This window comes from Phocoena sinus, chromosome 15, assembly GCF_008692025.1.
Source record: "Phocoena sinus isolate mPhoSin1 chromosome 15, mPhoSin1.pri, whole genome shotgun sequence".
NCBI lineage: Eukaryota > Metazoa > Chordata > Mammalia > Artiodactyla > Phocoenidae > Phocoena > Phocoena sinus.
In genome coordinates, this window is record NC_045777.1 from 52,139,962 (window position 1) to 52,154,574 (window position 14,613).

General features: G+C 52.3%; 1 protein-coding gene across 1 annotated transcript; it reads right to left on the minus strand.

Annotated features, from left to right (window-relative positions):
• Positions 1-1,362: 1,362 nt before the first annotated feature.
• ZSCAN10 (zinc finger and SCAN domain containing 10) lies at positions 1,363-5,361 on the minus strand. The gene is made up of 5 exons (XM_032603838.1): positions 5,131-5,361; positions 4,460-4,727; positions 4,171-4,235; positions 3,960-4,017; positions 1,363-2,930 (listed from the first exon to the last, which is right to left on the minus strand). Exons 1-5 carry the CDS (start codon positions 5,359-5,361, stop codon positions 1,363-1,365), a joined length of 2,190 nt encoding a protein of 729 aa, XP_032459729.1.
• Between the last annotated feature and the right edge of the window lie 9,252 nt (positions 5,362-14,613).

The window sequence follows — 14,613 nt, forward strand, 5'->3', positions numbered from 1 at the left end:
AGGAGAGGTGGGAGTGGGGTCTCTGGGCCTGTAGCCTCCCTCACCTGGGCCTGCAAATGCAGACTGGGCGATCCAGGAGCAAGGCCTGAGGGCCAGCCATGCTCACCATCTCTGAGGCCAAATTCCCTTCCCCCCAATCTCTCCAACCTCACCCCATGCAGCCCTGACTTCCTGCCTCAGGGTGCTCACAGAGTAGCTTTTCCTTTGGGGATTCTCTGCAACCCACTCTTCCTCCCAACCCCTGAAGGGCTGGACCTTCCCTAGGCTCAGAGCTTTCCCTCCCAACTGTGCCTGAGAACCACCTCTACTTTTCCCAGATTTGGGGCTGGTTCTCCTTCAGTTCCTTGAACTTTAGTTGATGAGTTCACTTCCTTTCCACAAGCATTTGCTAAGGAGCAGTCTTGTGTCAGGTTGGTGGAGGGGCAGTAATTAAAATATAATATTTTTTGAGTGAAAAGTGACAGACAAAAGCAGGTGTATGTGTGTTCTGGAGCTGGGGTGGGCAGCTTTTCTCTCCTGTATTTTTAGCAGAAGTCACATGATTTAAAATCTGTCTACCAGAGGGAGAGGCAAACCAAGTCAGCCTGATGGGCAGGAAAAAGGTGGGGCAAACCTACAAGGCAGCTTTGGGTTTAGAAGAGTATGATGGTTAGGGGTCCCCAACTGTCAACCTGACTTGGCTGTGGGCAGGTTAGTTTCTCCTGTTAGCATTTTCAGTTAGAATTAGTTACCAATGTTACAGAAGAAGAGGTTTCCTGTATTAATCCAGAATCTGGGATTTTACGTTTTATTCATTTTAATTAATTTAAACAGCCACATATGGCTGGAGGATACTGTATTGGACACGGAGGGTTAGTGGTAGACTCCAGAGGAGAAAAAATTCCTGGGTGAGATTGGTTGGCCTTACCAAGAGCTGCCTGTGACAGAAACCCTCCCCCCAACTCCCAACACACACACACACACACACACACACACACACACACACACACAAACAGTCTGAGCCTTTTCAGGTGGAAGGAACTCCCCCTGGGCCTGCTCCCATCCAGCCTGCTTTGAAGGAGTGGGGGAAGGAGAAATGCATCACCGTGATACAGTGGGGAGGGTAAAAGGTGGCATTTTGGTGCACTTAAAAAAACATAAAGAGGGACCACTTTCAAGAAGGCTGTTTTACTTTGGGTATTTTAAAATACATTCCTGAGGCCTGGAAGAGTTCCCTGTGGGGACGGGAAGAACTACTGTGCAGGGTCGGTGGAGCCAGAGAGAGGTGGCTGGGGTGTGGGGGCAGCACCATCCACTGCAGCCTTGGAGGCCAGGCACGCTGGGGAGATGCACGCGGGACAGACCTGGCGGAACCAGGCGAAGCTAGTACAGGGTCTCCCGGGCGTGGGTTCTCAGGTGGCGTAGCAGGTGGGAGTTGCGGCTGAAGCTGCGGCCACACTGCGCGCAGGAGTAGGGCCTGGCCCCCGTGTGCACCAGCATGTGCCGCAGTAGGTTGCAGCTGCGGCTGAAGATCTTGCCGCACTCCAGGCACTCCTGGGGGGGCTCGGCCTGCCCAGACACGCCCTCGTCCCCCGCCCCGGCGTGCGTGGCCAGGTGGCGCTGCAGGTGGGCGTTGCGCCGGAAGCTCCGGCCGCACTTCTGGCAGCTGTAGGGCCGCTCGCCTGTGTGGCTGCGGCGGTGGCGGGCCAGGTTGGAGCTGTTGCGGAAGCGGTGGCCGCACGTGTCACAGACATGAGGCTTCTCCCCGGTGTGGATGCGCTGGTGGCGCGCCAAGTGGGCACTCTGGCTAAAGCCCTCGCCACACTCGCTGCAGCGGCAGGGCTTCTCCCCGGTGTGGCTGCGCCGGTGGCGGGCGAGGTCCTGCGTCTGGCTGAAGCTCTTGCCGCACTGGGTGCAGTGGTGGGGCCTCGGGCCGCCGTGGGTCAGGAGGTGGCGGGCGAGGCCGGCCCTTCGCATGAAGCGCTTCCCGCAGTGTGGGCAGCTGTAGGGCTTCTCGCCTGTGTGCACCCGCTGGTGGCAGACCAGCTGGGAGCTCTGACTGAAGCTGCGGCCGCAGACTTGGCAGGAGAAGGGCCGCTCGCCTGTGTGCACACGCCGGTGTGCCCCCAGGTGCTCGCTGCGCCGGAAAGCCTTGCCGCAGTCGCCACACACGTAGGGCCTGAGCTCGGGCCCGGGACGCAGGCTGCCCGAGCACTCGGAGCACTGGTGGCCCTGGTCCTTGGCGTGGATCCGCAGATGGCGCTTGAGGCTGGAGCGGCGCTGGAAGGTTTGGCCGCAGTGGGAGCACAGGACGATGGCTAGCTCGGGGGGCGCTGGGGTCTTGGTCTCCGGGGTGCCTGGGGGCTTTTGGTCCTGGGCGTGCGCCAGAAGGTGCTGCATGAGGCGGGCCCGGCGCTGGAAGCCCTGACCGCACTCGGCGCACAGGAAGGCGGGCTCGGAGGAGTGCGTCTGCATGTGTTTGCTCAGGTGCGAGCTCTGGCGGAAGCGGTGGCCGCAGAGGTGGCAGGTGTGCGGCCGCTCATCTGTGTGCGTGCGCATGTGCAGCTTGAGGATGGAGCTGCGGCCGAAGCTCTTCCCGCAGCACAAGCACAGGAAGGACCGCGCGCCCGGGTGAGACCGCAGCTGGTGCGTCTCCAGGCGGGCCAGCTGTGGGAAGCTCACCCCGCAGTCTGTGCAGATGAACTTTATCTCCGGCTCCGACTTGGGGGTGCCCCCAGCCACTTTGACCTCCAGAACTTCACTCCTGTCGGGAGGGGACATTTCTCCACTGGGGCCGCCCACCTCAGGGCCCAGGCCGAGCGACTGAGTGTGGGGCTCTTCTGCCACCCTGGGACTCTCTGCCTGAGACTTTGCTGAGATGGCAGCAGGCCAGGACACCCCTTTCGGTTCCTCTTCTTTAAACGCCTCGTCTGGGGTTCTGCCTCCAAATCCTGGGAAAGAAGCAGAAAACAGGACAGGTCAGGCCTTTTCGGAGGCGCTTCTGGGAATTGCCAGAACCTTAGTGCCTAGAAGCAGAAAGAATCCCAGAATCCTGCAAAGCTGGTAGGTGGGCAGAGGGTGGGTAAAAACCAAATAACATACAGTTTACCATTTTAAGGTGTATAATTCTGGTCCATTAGGTCCATTCAAAATGTTGTGCAACCATCACCACTATCTATGTCATTCTCCCAAATGGAGACCCATACCCATTAGCAAGCCCTCCCGTGACCACCTATTTTATTTTATTTTAGCTGTTGTAATTAATTTTACTGAAGTACAGTTGATTTATAATATTGTGTTAATTTCTGCTGTACAGCAAATGGATTCAGTTACAGATATATTCTTTTCCATTATGTTTTATTAGAGGGTATTGAATATAGTTCCCTGTGATGTACAGTAGAACCTTGCTGTTTATCCAGTCTATATATAATAGTTTGCATGTGCTAATCCCAAACTCCCAATCCATCCCTCCCTCCCACTCCCTTCCCCTTGGCAACCACAAGTCTGTTCTCTATGGCTGTGAGTCTGTTTCATAGATCAGTTGATTTGTGTCATATTTTAGATTCCACATATAAATGATATCATATGGTATTTGCCATGACCACCTTATTTATTTATTTATTTATTGGCCATGCTGCACAGCTTGCGGGATCTTAGTTCCCTGACCAGGAATTGAACCTGGGCCCACGGCAATGAAAGCCCAGAGTCCTAACCGCTGGATGGCCAGGGAGTTCCCGACCACCTATTTTAAAAGCTCAGAGTTTTGGGGGTTGATGATTAGACCCAATGAGCCTTAAAATAGCCCTGTATAGATACAGACATATCAATATATATCTATGTAGATATATATATCAGTATATATTACCTCATCAAAATAGTCCATTTTTTGCCAAAGAGGTCAAAAAGTCAGGTAGGGACCACCCTTGACAGGCAAAGAAAAACCCTTCAGTGGTCATAAACCCAGGAAAAAGGCCTCTTACCCAGAGGATGCACAGGCCAAGCCTTCTTTGCTGGGACATCTTCAAAGGTTAGGGACTCCTGTGACCAAAGGAGGGGCAGAGATTGTCACTAAGTGAGGAATGGGGCTCTAGGACCTGAGGGGGATGAAGAACTTTCAAGGTTTAAATTAAGAAAAACATGGATTTGCTAAAACTTCAGAGGCAGAGAACTGAGGGGACCAGTCCGGCTCACCAGCACAGCTGCTAGCTCCTGATCTCCAGAGTTCTCCTCTGGCCACAGCTCAGGGCCCAGGGCGGCTGACAGCACTGGGGGAGAAAGAAAGCTGTTAGAAGCCAGTCCTACCACCATGTGGCTCCGAGGACGTGCACCCATCATCAGAGCCCCGTGACAGGCATCTTGGCTCTCCCCCATTCCTGTCAACTAGGGAGGCTGCCCCCTTCCTTCCCCACCCTCACCCACCTGGCCCCTCAGCTCCCACCGCACACCAGGCCTCCACCTTCCTTAGGCCCCAGCTCCTCACCACTCTCTTGCGGGGCCTGCAATGTTCTCTTGGGACCTGGGCTCAGTGGCTGCTTTGAACTTGGGGGACATCTCCAGGCCCCCATCTCAGCAGGCTTGGAGGGCACTGGCTGGGACAGCGAGAGTTCCTGCGATGGCTCCAGGGCTGGAGGCCCTTCTGAGGGCACTTCCTTCTTGGGGCTGTGGCTGGAGACTTGGAAAGAGCCCCCCTGTTCCTCCAAGGTGACCTCTGCACGGGGACAATTCTTGCCAGCATTAAAACTAAAATCCTGTTCAGAACACATCCATGTTAGGTGACAGACAGGACGGTAGTCCAAGTCCTACTAACTCCCTAGGGCCATGGGACTGAGGAAAGGTGAGGGTCAGACAGGGAGGGAGTTAGGAGGTCAAGAAGGAGCCGGCAGAGGAAGGAAAGTGGGGTTTAGTGACTTCTATTTTTTTGGCCTCACTGCGCGGCGTGCAGGACCTTAGTTCCCCGACCAGGGATCGAACCCACACCCCCTGCAGTGGAAGCGGGGAGTCTTAATCACCGGGCTGCCAGGGAAGTCCCAGCTCAGTTCTTTTTTTTTTTTTTTTTTTTTTTTTTTTTCCAGCTCAGTGATTTCTTAATGGGGTGATAAAGTCACTGTCTTTCCACCTGCTGTCCAGCCCGCCTGGCTGCCCGCTTCTTACCAGCGGCCCCACATTGCTGGATTCCCTCTGGACACCCTCCAGCAGCAACACCACCTCTTCGCCATCCCTAAGCTGCTGGCCCTGAAGCCGGGCCAGGAGGTGGGGGGGCAGCACGCTCAGGAACTGCTCCAGCACCAGCAGCTCCAGGATCTGCTTCTTGGTGTGCAGAGCTGGCCGTAGCCAGTGGCTACAGAGCTCCCGGAGGCGGCTCAGGGATGCCCTCGGCCCCATGTCCTCCTGATACTGGAAGCACCTGAAGAGCTGGTGAGCAACCTCGGGCCGGGGCCTGGCCTCTGGCTGCCTGGGGTCCTCCTGGCCGGCAGCCTCTTCCTCCTCCAGTTTGACTGCTCCGAGCTGCTCTGGCTCCCGTGCAGCTGGGCCTGGTTCTGCAAGCATCCTTCACCTTGGCGATGCCTCACAGTGGTTGCTTCAACTCTTGGGTCTCTCTCTCTCGGCTCCCACACCTGGGGTGTTAAGGGATGCCTACAGATGTGGCCTCCAGAGGAATCGTTTCTCGAACTGGTCACGAGTAGTGGCTCAGCCTGACCAACACACCAAAAGGCAGAGAAAATGGATTATTTAGTATTCTCATTCCCTCCTGCAGCATTTAGAAGTTCACCTCACTTTACCCCAGTGATCAAAGTTGGCATTCCTGAGAGAGGACAGTCTGGCTTTCCCTGCCTCTTGATATGGTGCCACGGGGAGTACCTGGCACCACCGAAGATGGATCCTTGCCAAAAATGTTTCATCGTGATCCAATCCAGCCTTTAGACCCAACTTCCAGGTTAAAGGGCATTGCAGGGAATAAAAACAAGTTGGCAGAGAGGCTAAGAGTGATGGTGTTTAAAGGTACAAACTTGTAACAAGTAGTAAATAAGCCATAGAGATCTAATGCACAGTATAACAAATGCAGACAATATTGTACTATAATATAATTATATAATATGAAACATATCATTACATTACAATCATATTATAACATATAAATGCTGTATATCTTAAACTTGCTTAAGGTTATATGTCAAATTTATAAAAAACAACAACAACAAACAAATAAGTCAAATGTCCCTTGAGGAAACGACCAAACAAATCCCAAAGACAGGACATTACGGGAAACAAGTGGCCCAGGTTCTTCTGAGTCTGTTATGAAAAATAAGTGCCTGGGGCTTCGCTGGTGGCGCAGTGGTTGAGAGTCCGCCTGCCGATGCAGGGGACACAGGTTCGTGCCCCGGTCCAGGAAGATCCCACATACCGCGGAGCGGCTGGGCCCGTGAGCCATGGCCGCTGAGCCTGCGCGTCTGGAGCCTGTGCTCCACAACGGGAGAGGCCACAACAGTGAGAGGCCTGCGTACCGCAAAATAAATAAATAAATAAAATTAAATTTTAAAAAGTGCCTGTAGGGCACACATTGATCTAGAGGAGACTAACAGCTGATATAACCAAATGCACGAACATTGATTGGATCCTAATTTAAAACAAAAAACAAAAGGCTCTAAAAGCTATTCTGGGGTCAGTTGGGGAAATCTGAATATGGGTGCAGCACTAGGGTGATAATGGAGATGACTACCAACTTCTGAGATGAGATTCCAGTGTTGTGGTATGTAGGAAATTTCTTTATTCTTAGAAAATGTTGAAGGGTTTGGAAGTGATGGAGCAATGAGGATTCAGCCACATTTATGGATCAACAAGGCAAATGTGGCAAAATTATAGCAATTGTTGAATCTGGGAGATGGGTGTATGGATTCACCCATTCATTGCATTGCTCTTTCAACTTCTTTGGAAGTTTGAGAATTTTAAAGATAAAAGGTTGGCAGGAGCGGGGAGTAGTTCATGCATGTGATTGCTCTTTGACCAGACTTCTGGACCCTCACTTTCTGGCTCTGGATGTGGTTCTCAGCAGTTAAGGCCAAGGCCACCCAGCTGACCAGTGCAGGGCTGAGCTCCCACCTGGTGTTCCAATCTCCTTCCCTCCCTGGGTTCCATCCCTAGAGACAGGCTGGGATGAGCCGGGGAACTGGGATGGGTGGGTGGGTCTCCACATGGGACTTAAGCTTACTGCTTGCAGAAGTCTGCGACAGATGTGTTCCCAAGGCAGGCCAAAGCAGTCTCACTCACTTCAGAGGCCTCTAGTGGGTGCACCCTTGGGAGCTGGGTGATGGCAGGAGAGGCAGTCATTTCCCTTTCTTTCCTAATTTTTTTTTTTTTTTTTTTAGTTCTGGATTCTTCCTTGGTCTACCCCTCTGGGAGGTATCCATCCCAACCCTGTGAGTCGGACTAGCATTAAAAAAAAAGTGTTTCTAACTGACCAACAGGGGGCACTGGTTCCATAGGACTATTCCTTCCTTTTGGGGTAGCCAAGACCTACCTAGGGGGAGCTGACCCAAGTTCAGCACCCACAGGGGACTCAGTTCAGTCATTCAGCACAACCCAGAAGGCTTATTCTTTGGATATGGAAACCCAATTTCCAACGTGTCTCTGCCCTCCCTGCTCTCCAGCTTCAGGACTGCAAATGAGCTTCTCCCAAACCTGTCCCCCACCCCTACCAGGAACATCCCAGGCAGAGGAATGGGAAGAAACCCTCTTGCATCACTTCCCACCACATAAAGGGAGTGGAGTGGTGCCCGACCTGCTAGAGAGTACACGTCGGGTGTGCCTAATGAGAACACCTTACTGTTCTCATTACTGAGTAAAAATACAAACAACCACAGCTAACAGCTAGTCCTATCACTGACCCATTTTACAGCCCAGGACACCCAGGCTCAGAGGTACAGACATTTCCCCAAGACAGCCCAGCCTTGACAATGGAGCCAGGGAGAAGTCAGCCTGGTCAAGAGCTTTGGATAGTTTAAGTCCCCTTCATTCAGGGCTGAGGGATCTCTGAACCTCCTTTAGAGGTGGGGTGAGTGGGGTATGATGTGGTAAAAGAACAAAGGAAACCCGTGTGTTTTAAGTCTGGGCCTAGCACTTAAAACACAGGGAGAGGTTTGTGATGCTAAAACACAGACCCAGGCCTACTTGCTGCCCACCTGACCAGCCTCCCTCCACCTCCCTCCAGCATCTTCCCAGCTTCCCTCCCTCTCCCCCACCTACCCACTCCCTCCGGCCGGTCTGCAGTCTCCCCCCACCACTCCAGAATCTCCCCAGCTTTCCCCTACCTCCATTCTCTCCCCCACAGCCTTGTCCAACGTCCGTTCCTTCCTGCACTTTGGCACATGGGGCTCCTTCCACCCACTGGCACCTCTCTTCTGGGACTCCACACACACCACCCACGTGGCTACCTTGCAGTTTTAATTACTGAGGAATGCATGAAAAAATGTCTGGTGCAGAAAAGGTCTTTACTAAATGTTCAGGAAAATGGGTTTTTGTTTTATTGTGTTTTGGTAGCATGAGCAAAATAATTAGAGAACCAATCACGTGGGATCAGGAACCCTGTATTAACAGCTGGCATGTACTGAGTGCTTATCTGTATGGGCTCTGCTTAGGGTCACTTCATCCCACTCCAGTCCACGCAGTAAGTTATAATTTCTCCATTTGACAGGTGCAAAGACCAAGCTCTGAGAGGATGGGTGACTTGCTCAAGGTCACACCAGGGAGAGCCAAGATTTGCTTTAAGGGGAGAATGCTGATTTTATGGTGCAAAAGCTCAGAAACAGAAAAGGACCCAATTCCCCTCCCACCCTGTGCGATTTGCCTAGTCTTAACCAGAATATTACAGCATGAATCAGAAAAAACAAGGCCATTCCGATTTCCAGCCCTCAGGCTTAGGCAAGTGGGGTGCCGGAACCTTCACGGGAGGTCTCTACAAAAGGTTTGAAAGAGGTGGAATTCAAGGGACGAAGGCCCTGGAGAGTCTCTCCCTCCCCCCAAGTGTCCAGGACAAAAGCTTTGTTAATATGCGCATCTGTGGGGGGTGGGCTGGGTTGCTGGGGGAGCTCTTCAGCCATCCTCCGATATTTGACCAGCTTAATTTGGAACCTCGAGAGGCGGAGAGGCTTAGGCTAGACCAGCCTGGGGTGGAGGTGCTGCCACCGGACCCACCCAGACAATGGGAGCACCCAGAGCCGGGGTCCTCGGCCAGGGGCTCTCCCTTTCTCCCTGGATCGCTCGTCTTTGTTGGCTGGGCTCCCCTCCAGTGCTGGGCTGAGTCGATGAGTCTGGTCCACCTGGGGGAACCGTGGAGCCTGCCTTCCACTCCCCAGCGGGTACAGCAAGCCCACGACACAGGAAGTCCAGCGACCCTCCCGAATGTCCCCATTGCCACAGGCCCGCCAGTACTCCCCAGCATGGACCAACCACATCCACCCAAGGCTTTCTTCCAGCACCCTAATCCCCCATCCCACCACAGAGGCCTGGAGCCCCCTTTCTCTCTCCAAGCTACAACGAACCCTTTAAGTCTGTCCTGGAAGCCTGTACCCCAGGCCTCCCTGCAACTCACCACTCGGGGTTCCCACTACAGAGGTGGAGGTGCTGAGGGGTTCTCTGAGGGCCCCCAGGGCCAGTCAGCCTCGGCCAACCTGGGAAAGGACTCCGGGAAAATGGAACAGGAAGTTCCCTTCCCCAATCCCATCCAGGTGGTGAGGGGGGCTTCCTAGAGTTAACCCTTAACCTCCCAGTTTGGGAGTGGGGTGGGGAGAGGGCGGGGCCAGAGAAATAAAGACAAAGCAGTGGATCCAGATTCCAACCCAGGCCTGTATTTGAGAGTCTAACTACCCCTCCAAGTAACAGCTGCCCCCCTCCTAAGCAGGACTGGCCCTGTGCCCCTTGGCGGTCTGTCAGCCTGTACTTTTTTGGGGGACAAGAGTTGCCATTTACAAATGCTTGCTGGGACTTCCCTGGTGGTGCAGTGGTTAAGACTCTGCACTTCCACTGCAGGGGGCGCGGGTTCATCCCTGGTCCAGGAAGTTCCACATGGCGCTAGGTGTGGCCAAAAAAAAAAAAGCTTGCTATGTGCCGGGCAAAGAGGATACTGAGGTAAACGTGAGGGACAGTCCTGAGCTTGCACGCCAGGGTACAGGAGCAAACCACAGGTGCTAATTAGAAAATGGAACAGGACCATGTGATGGGGAAGAGAGGGAACTGGTCGACACTGGCACCTAAAATCCTCCCAAGAATCTTTAGAGGTGGCTTTTGTCCCAGCTTTACGAATGACCAAGCAGGGGCTCCCAGGAGGCGAAGTGACCTCACCAACAGCCTTGAGTCCAACTCTAACTCCAAAGTCAAGCCTTTCCCTTTGCTCTAAAGGGCCTCTTTGCGTCATGCCCTTCGCTCCAGCCAGATGGGCACTTCCTCTGGGGAGTCCGCGGTGCCTCGCTGAGCGTTCAGGGCTCCAACCTGCTCAGAGGCTGCCCCGACGGGCGGCCAGATCCTGCGCTTGCTCTGGCTCCTCGGCCGGGTCTTGTCTCCTGCACTTAACAGCACCTGGGCTGCTCCTGTTCCTTTATTTTAATTGTCTAGCGTGGATCTCATTGGACCAAAGCTCCCTGCGGACAGTGGTCCGTTTCCCTTGTCAGCTCTGCATCCTCCGCGCCTAGCCTAGCGCCTGGCACACGTGAGGACGGACAAAATGGATGAGGAACCGCCGAGCAGAGAGTCCACCGCCCTCCGAGGTTTGCTGGCACCCCGCACCGGGCACTCCACAGCGCGTACTCCCGCTACTTCGGGGGCAGTCGGGGGCTACTGAGCCCCCCGTCTGGGGCGGGCCAGGAAACCCACCCGGGGCGGGACTATGAAACCCCACCCCGGATGTGGAAAGGAAACCCCGCCGCTGGGCCTGGCCTGGGAGGCGGGGCGGAGGCGTCTCCTGTACCCCTATACCTAGGCTGGACCATCACGCCCCCTCCCCCGGGCACCACCGCTCCTGCCCCGCCTCCAGGACTGACACGCGCACCTATGGCTGCCGCCTTCGAGGACGAGGCCGTGTCTGACTCCTGGGAGTGGGGGCAACTCGACCGGGAGCTGTGGGCCTTGTCTAGACATGATGGCGGAGAACTGCAGGAAGGAGCGTGGCCTCCTCGGGTAAGGTGGTCTCGGTGCCTCGGGCCTGGAGCGTCCAGGTGAGAGCCTGGGGGAGCTGGCTGGGAGCACAGAGGGAAGGCTCGGTGTTTGCTGTTGACGCTGTCTTCCAGACCTTCGACTCAGGTGCACACCTTTCCTGGAAATCTGTCAGAAAAGCAGAGACCAAGTTGACCTAACTCCCAGAAATAGCATCCAGGCAGAAAGGCAAGTGCCTGGAGTGAGACAAGACCAACACTAGCTTTTGGCCTCCTTCAATCCTAACTCTCGGCCCAGGTATGGGCTTTGACTAATACCCGCGCTCCTGGCCCACCACGCGCGCGCACCATTCATTCGGGAAATATTTGCTTCCCCGAGTGTGTCCGGGCATTGTCCCTGACCCCGGGTACTCAGTGCTGAATAGAAGGGACAAGTGCCGCCCCCTTGAGGCTTACAGACCGGGCAGGACCAGATCACGGGGGCAAGGTTTATTAACTCAAATTACTTTGCAGAAATAAAGGGCTTAAGGGAATTCCCTAGAGGTCCGGTGGTTAGGACTCAGCGCTTTCGATGTCTGGCCCGGGTTCAATCCCTGGTCCGGGAACTAAGATGCTGCAAACCGCGTGGCGAGGAAAAAAAAAAAAAGAGCTGAACATTTAAGTCCCTTCACATTCGTCCTTATCTTTGAAAATATCAATACACTCCCCTCTCCCAGAGTGTTAGCCACTGAGAGACGAAAATTCTTGTGAAGTTGCTGGATTGTTACTTTACTCCATTTACTAAAAATGATAAACACATCTTCAAAGGACTTTTAATATAAATCTACCTGTTTAGGATATATATCAATATCTTCTAAAATTATCTTGAAAATGCACACTTAAACTATTCTAGTTGTTACCTTAGATTTTGGGGGGAAGTAACTGGTGTCTAGAAAACAAACAAAAACAAACCCCAACTTACCATTTATTTATTAAATATGAAAAAAAATTAAGTTTAGTATTATCCAGGTCAGCAAAAGCACCTGAAAATAGTGATGGGGTCTTCTTCTTTCCTCTTATCTCTTCAGAGATTGCAAAAGAAAAACAAATTTCCTTGTATTTTCAGTTTCCTTAGGATTCCTCCATTTAGAATTATTCAGGGCAAAGGGAGAAATCCTTCTCCAGCTCTGGGAAGAATTGCTATTAAAAACACTATGATCCCTTGATTAGCCTTTGGTTCATCCAGAGGCTTAAATGCCTGTCTCTTAACTGCATTAGTAACATCTTTTCCTGTAGCCATAACCCCAGCATTTTCCTCTGGGTGGTTGCAATCTTGATGGAGTAATTGCAGTGTTTATGGCACAGCCAGACCCCTCACTAAGGACCAGCCCTGGTACAGAAGCACTGGGGATTTTGATGAGAACAGGAGTGAGCATTGCACCTGTCCTGGTCTTTCTTCAGTGTCTGTAAACTAGCTCTCTCCCAGGTGTTTCATCTTGTCTCTTTGGTAGGAGCCAGCCATTGGCTCTGCAAGCCCGAGCTGCAGTCTCAGTTTTGCCATTTGCTGCTGTGCGACTTGGGCAGATGGTTTAATTGCATCCCTTCACCCTGCTGCTGCTCAAAGCTCTTCTGTGGCTTCCTATGGCACTTAGAGCTAAATCCAGACAGCTCAGCCTGGGGCTCATCCCACAGCCCCTTCCTACCATGGATCTCATCTTCTGGCTTCTTTGCCTTTGCCTTTCAATTCCTGAACATGCCAGTCTGATCCTGCCCTGGCTTGGAATGGATGCTTTCACTCACATCCCCACTTTGCTAGTTCCTCTTCATTCTTTTTTTTTTTTTTTTTAATGTGTTGGTTTAATTCCAGGTGGTACAGAATTCAGGACAGAACAAAGACTTAAGAACACACTTTGGCAGGATTCTGGGCTAGGTTTACTCTAATCTCACTGCTAAGGTAGAAATGACTGAGAAGCACTGAAGAGAGGGTGAACCACTGTATGACTTTAAACAAATTATTTATTTGGCCACGCCGGGTCTTAGTTGCAGCACATGGGATCTTCGTTACAGCATACATACGGGTTCTAGTTCCCTGACCAGGGATCAAACCCAGATTCAAACCCAGATCCCCTGCATTGGGAGCACGGAGTCTTAACCACTGGACCACCAGGGAAGTCCCTCACCCAGCCACTTAAACGCAAGCTCCACAAGGCTGGCTTTGCTGCTGTTCATTGCTGTATCTCCAGTGCCCGGCACATGGTAAACACTCACTAAATGTGGATTGAAGGAATATTCCACATCAGACCTTGTCTTTCCTGGTATTCTCTATTTCGGTAAGTGTAGAACAATCTATTCAGTTGCTCAAGCCACGTACTGGGATTTATCCTTGACCCCCTTGCTTTAACTCATTCCCACATCTCATCAGTCTCCAAGTTCTGTAGGTCTGATAGCCTAAATATTTTTCATATATGTGTTTCTCTACCTCCACTGCTGCTACCAAGTCCAGGTCACCATCATTTATTGCCTGGATCATAGCAATGGTCTTATGGTTTCTCTTCATTCATTTCCTTTTTTTTTTTTAAGTAAACTTTTAGGTGTAATGTACAGAAATTGTGCGCAAACCAAAAACGAAGAGCGTGATGAGTCTCCACCAAGCGAAAACAGCCCTTTAGCCAGCATCCCAATCAAATCAGAATTTACTAGCCCTCTCAGGCCTACTCTGGTGCCCCCTTCTGGTCACTTCCCTTCCCCCATATTCTCTATCCTGACTTCCAACCACAGCAGATTTGTTTGGTCTGTCTTTGAACTCCGTGTAAGTGAAGTCACACAATAGGAACTCTCATCTGACCTTACTGCACAGTGAGGGAGTCATCCACGCGTTGCTTATTCCCTGAATAGTATTCCCCCATTGTGTTATTTGTTCATTCTACTGTGTCTACACGGGGGTGGTTTTCAGTTTGAGGCCACGCTTAGTAGATCTTGTAGGTCTCGGGTAACCATATAAGTGCGTACTGCGGGACTTGTGCCCAGGAGTGAATCGCTGTGTCACAGGGTATGTGGATGGTCAGGTTCAGAAGATTCTGCCACACTTGTCCAGAGGGCTTGTACCATTTCCCCTCCCACTGTCTGCAGACTCATCTTGTGCATTTCCTGCCCCAGTCCTAGGATCAGCTGTTCCTCCATGGAACCCTGATTTTTTTTCACATTATAAAGCATTCACAAAAATAGGATTTTTAAAAGGAGAGAAAGTAAAACTAATGGAAGTTCTACATTCTTTTTCACACCCAACTGAGTAAAAAAAAAAAGAAAGAAAAGAAGAGACACTAGTGAAAGACCACATGCCATGTAGAGGAAGGAGTCTGAGAGCTGAGGGTAGGTGCCAGAGAGTGCAGCAGGAGGAAGGGGTGAAAAGGACATCAAGGGTGGGTGCCTGAGTGCCATTGTCATCTGCTCCCAGGAGGGGTCCTCAGAGCTGAGCCAGTCAGAATGCCTCCCAAGTACTCCCATCCCCACCTGC

What these genes read in the sequence shown, in the direction of transcription:
- ZSCAN10 (XM_032603838.1), bottom strand. Translation starts at nt 5,361, where the DNA reads ATGGGGCCGAGGGCATCCCTGAGCCGCCTCCGGGAGCTCTGTAGCCAC. An exon ending in CCAGCAATGTGGGGCCGCTG is followed by an intron (nt 4,728 to 5,130) that starts GTAAGAAGCGGG and finishes TGTTCTGAACAG; the next exon opens with GATTTTAGTTTTAATGCTGG. An exon ending in GCAGGCCCCGCAAGAGAGTG is followed by an intron (nt 4,236 to 4,459) that starts GTGAGGAGCTGG and finishes CAGTGCTGTCAG; the next exon opens with CCGCCCTGGGCCCTGAGCTG.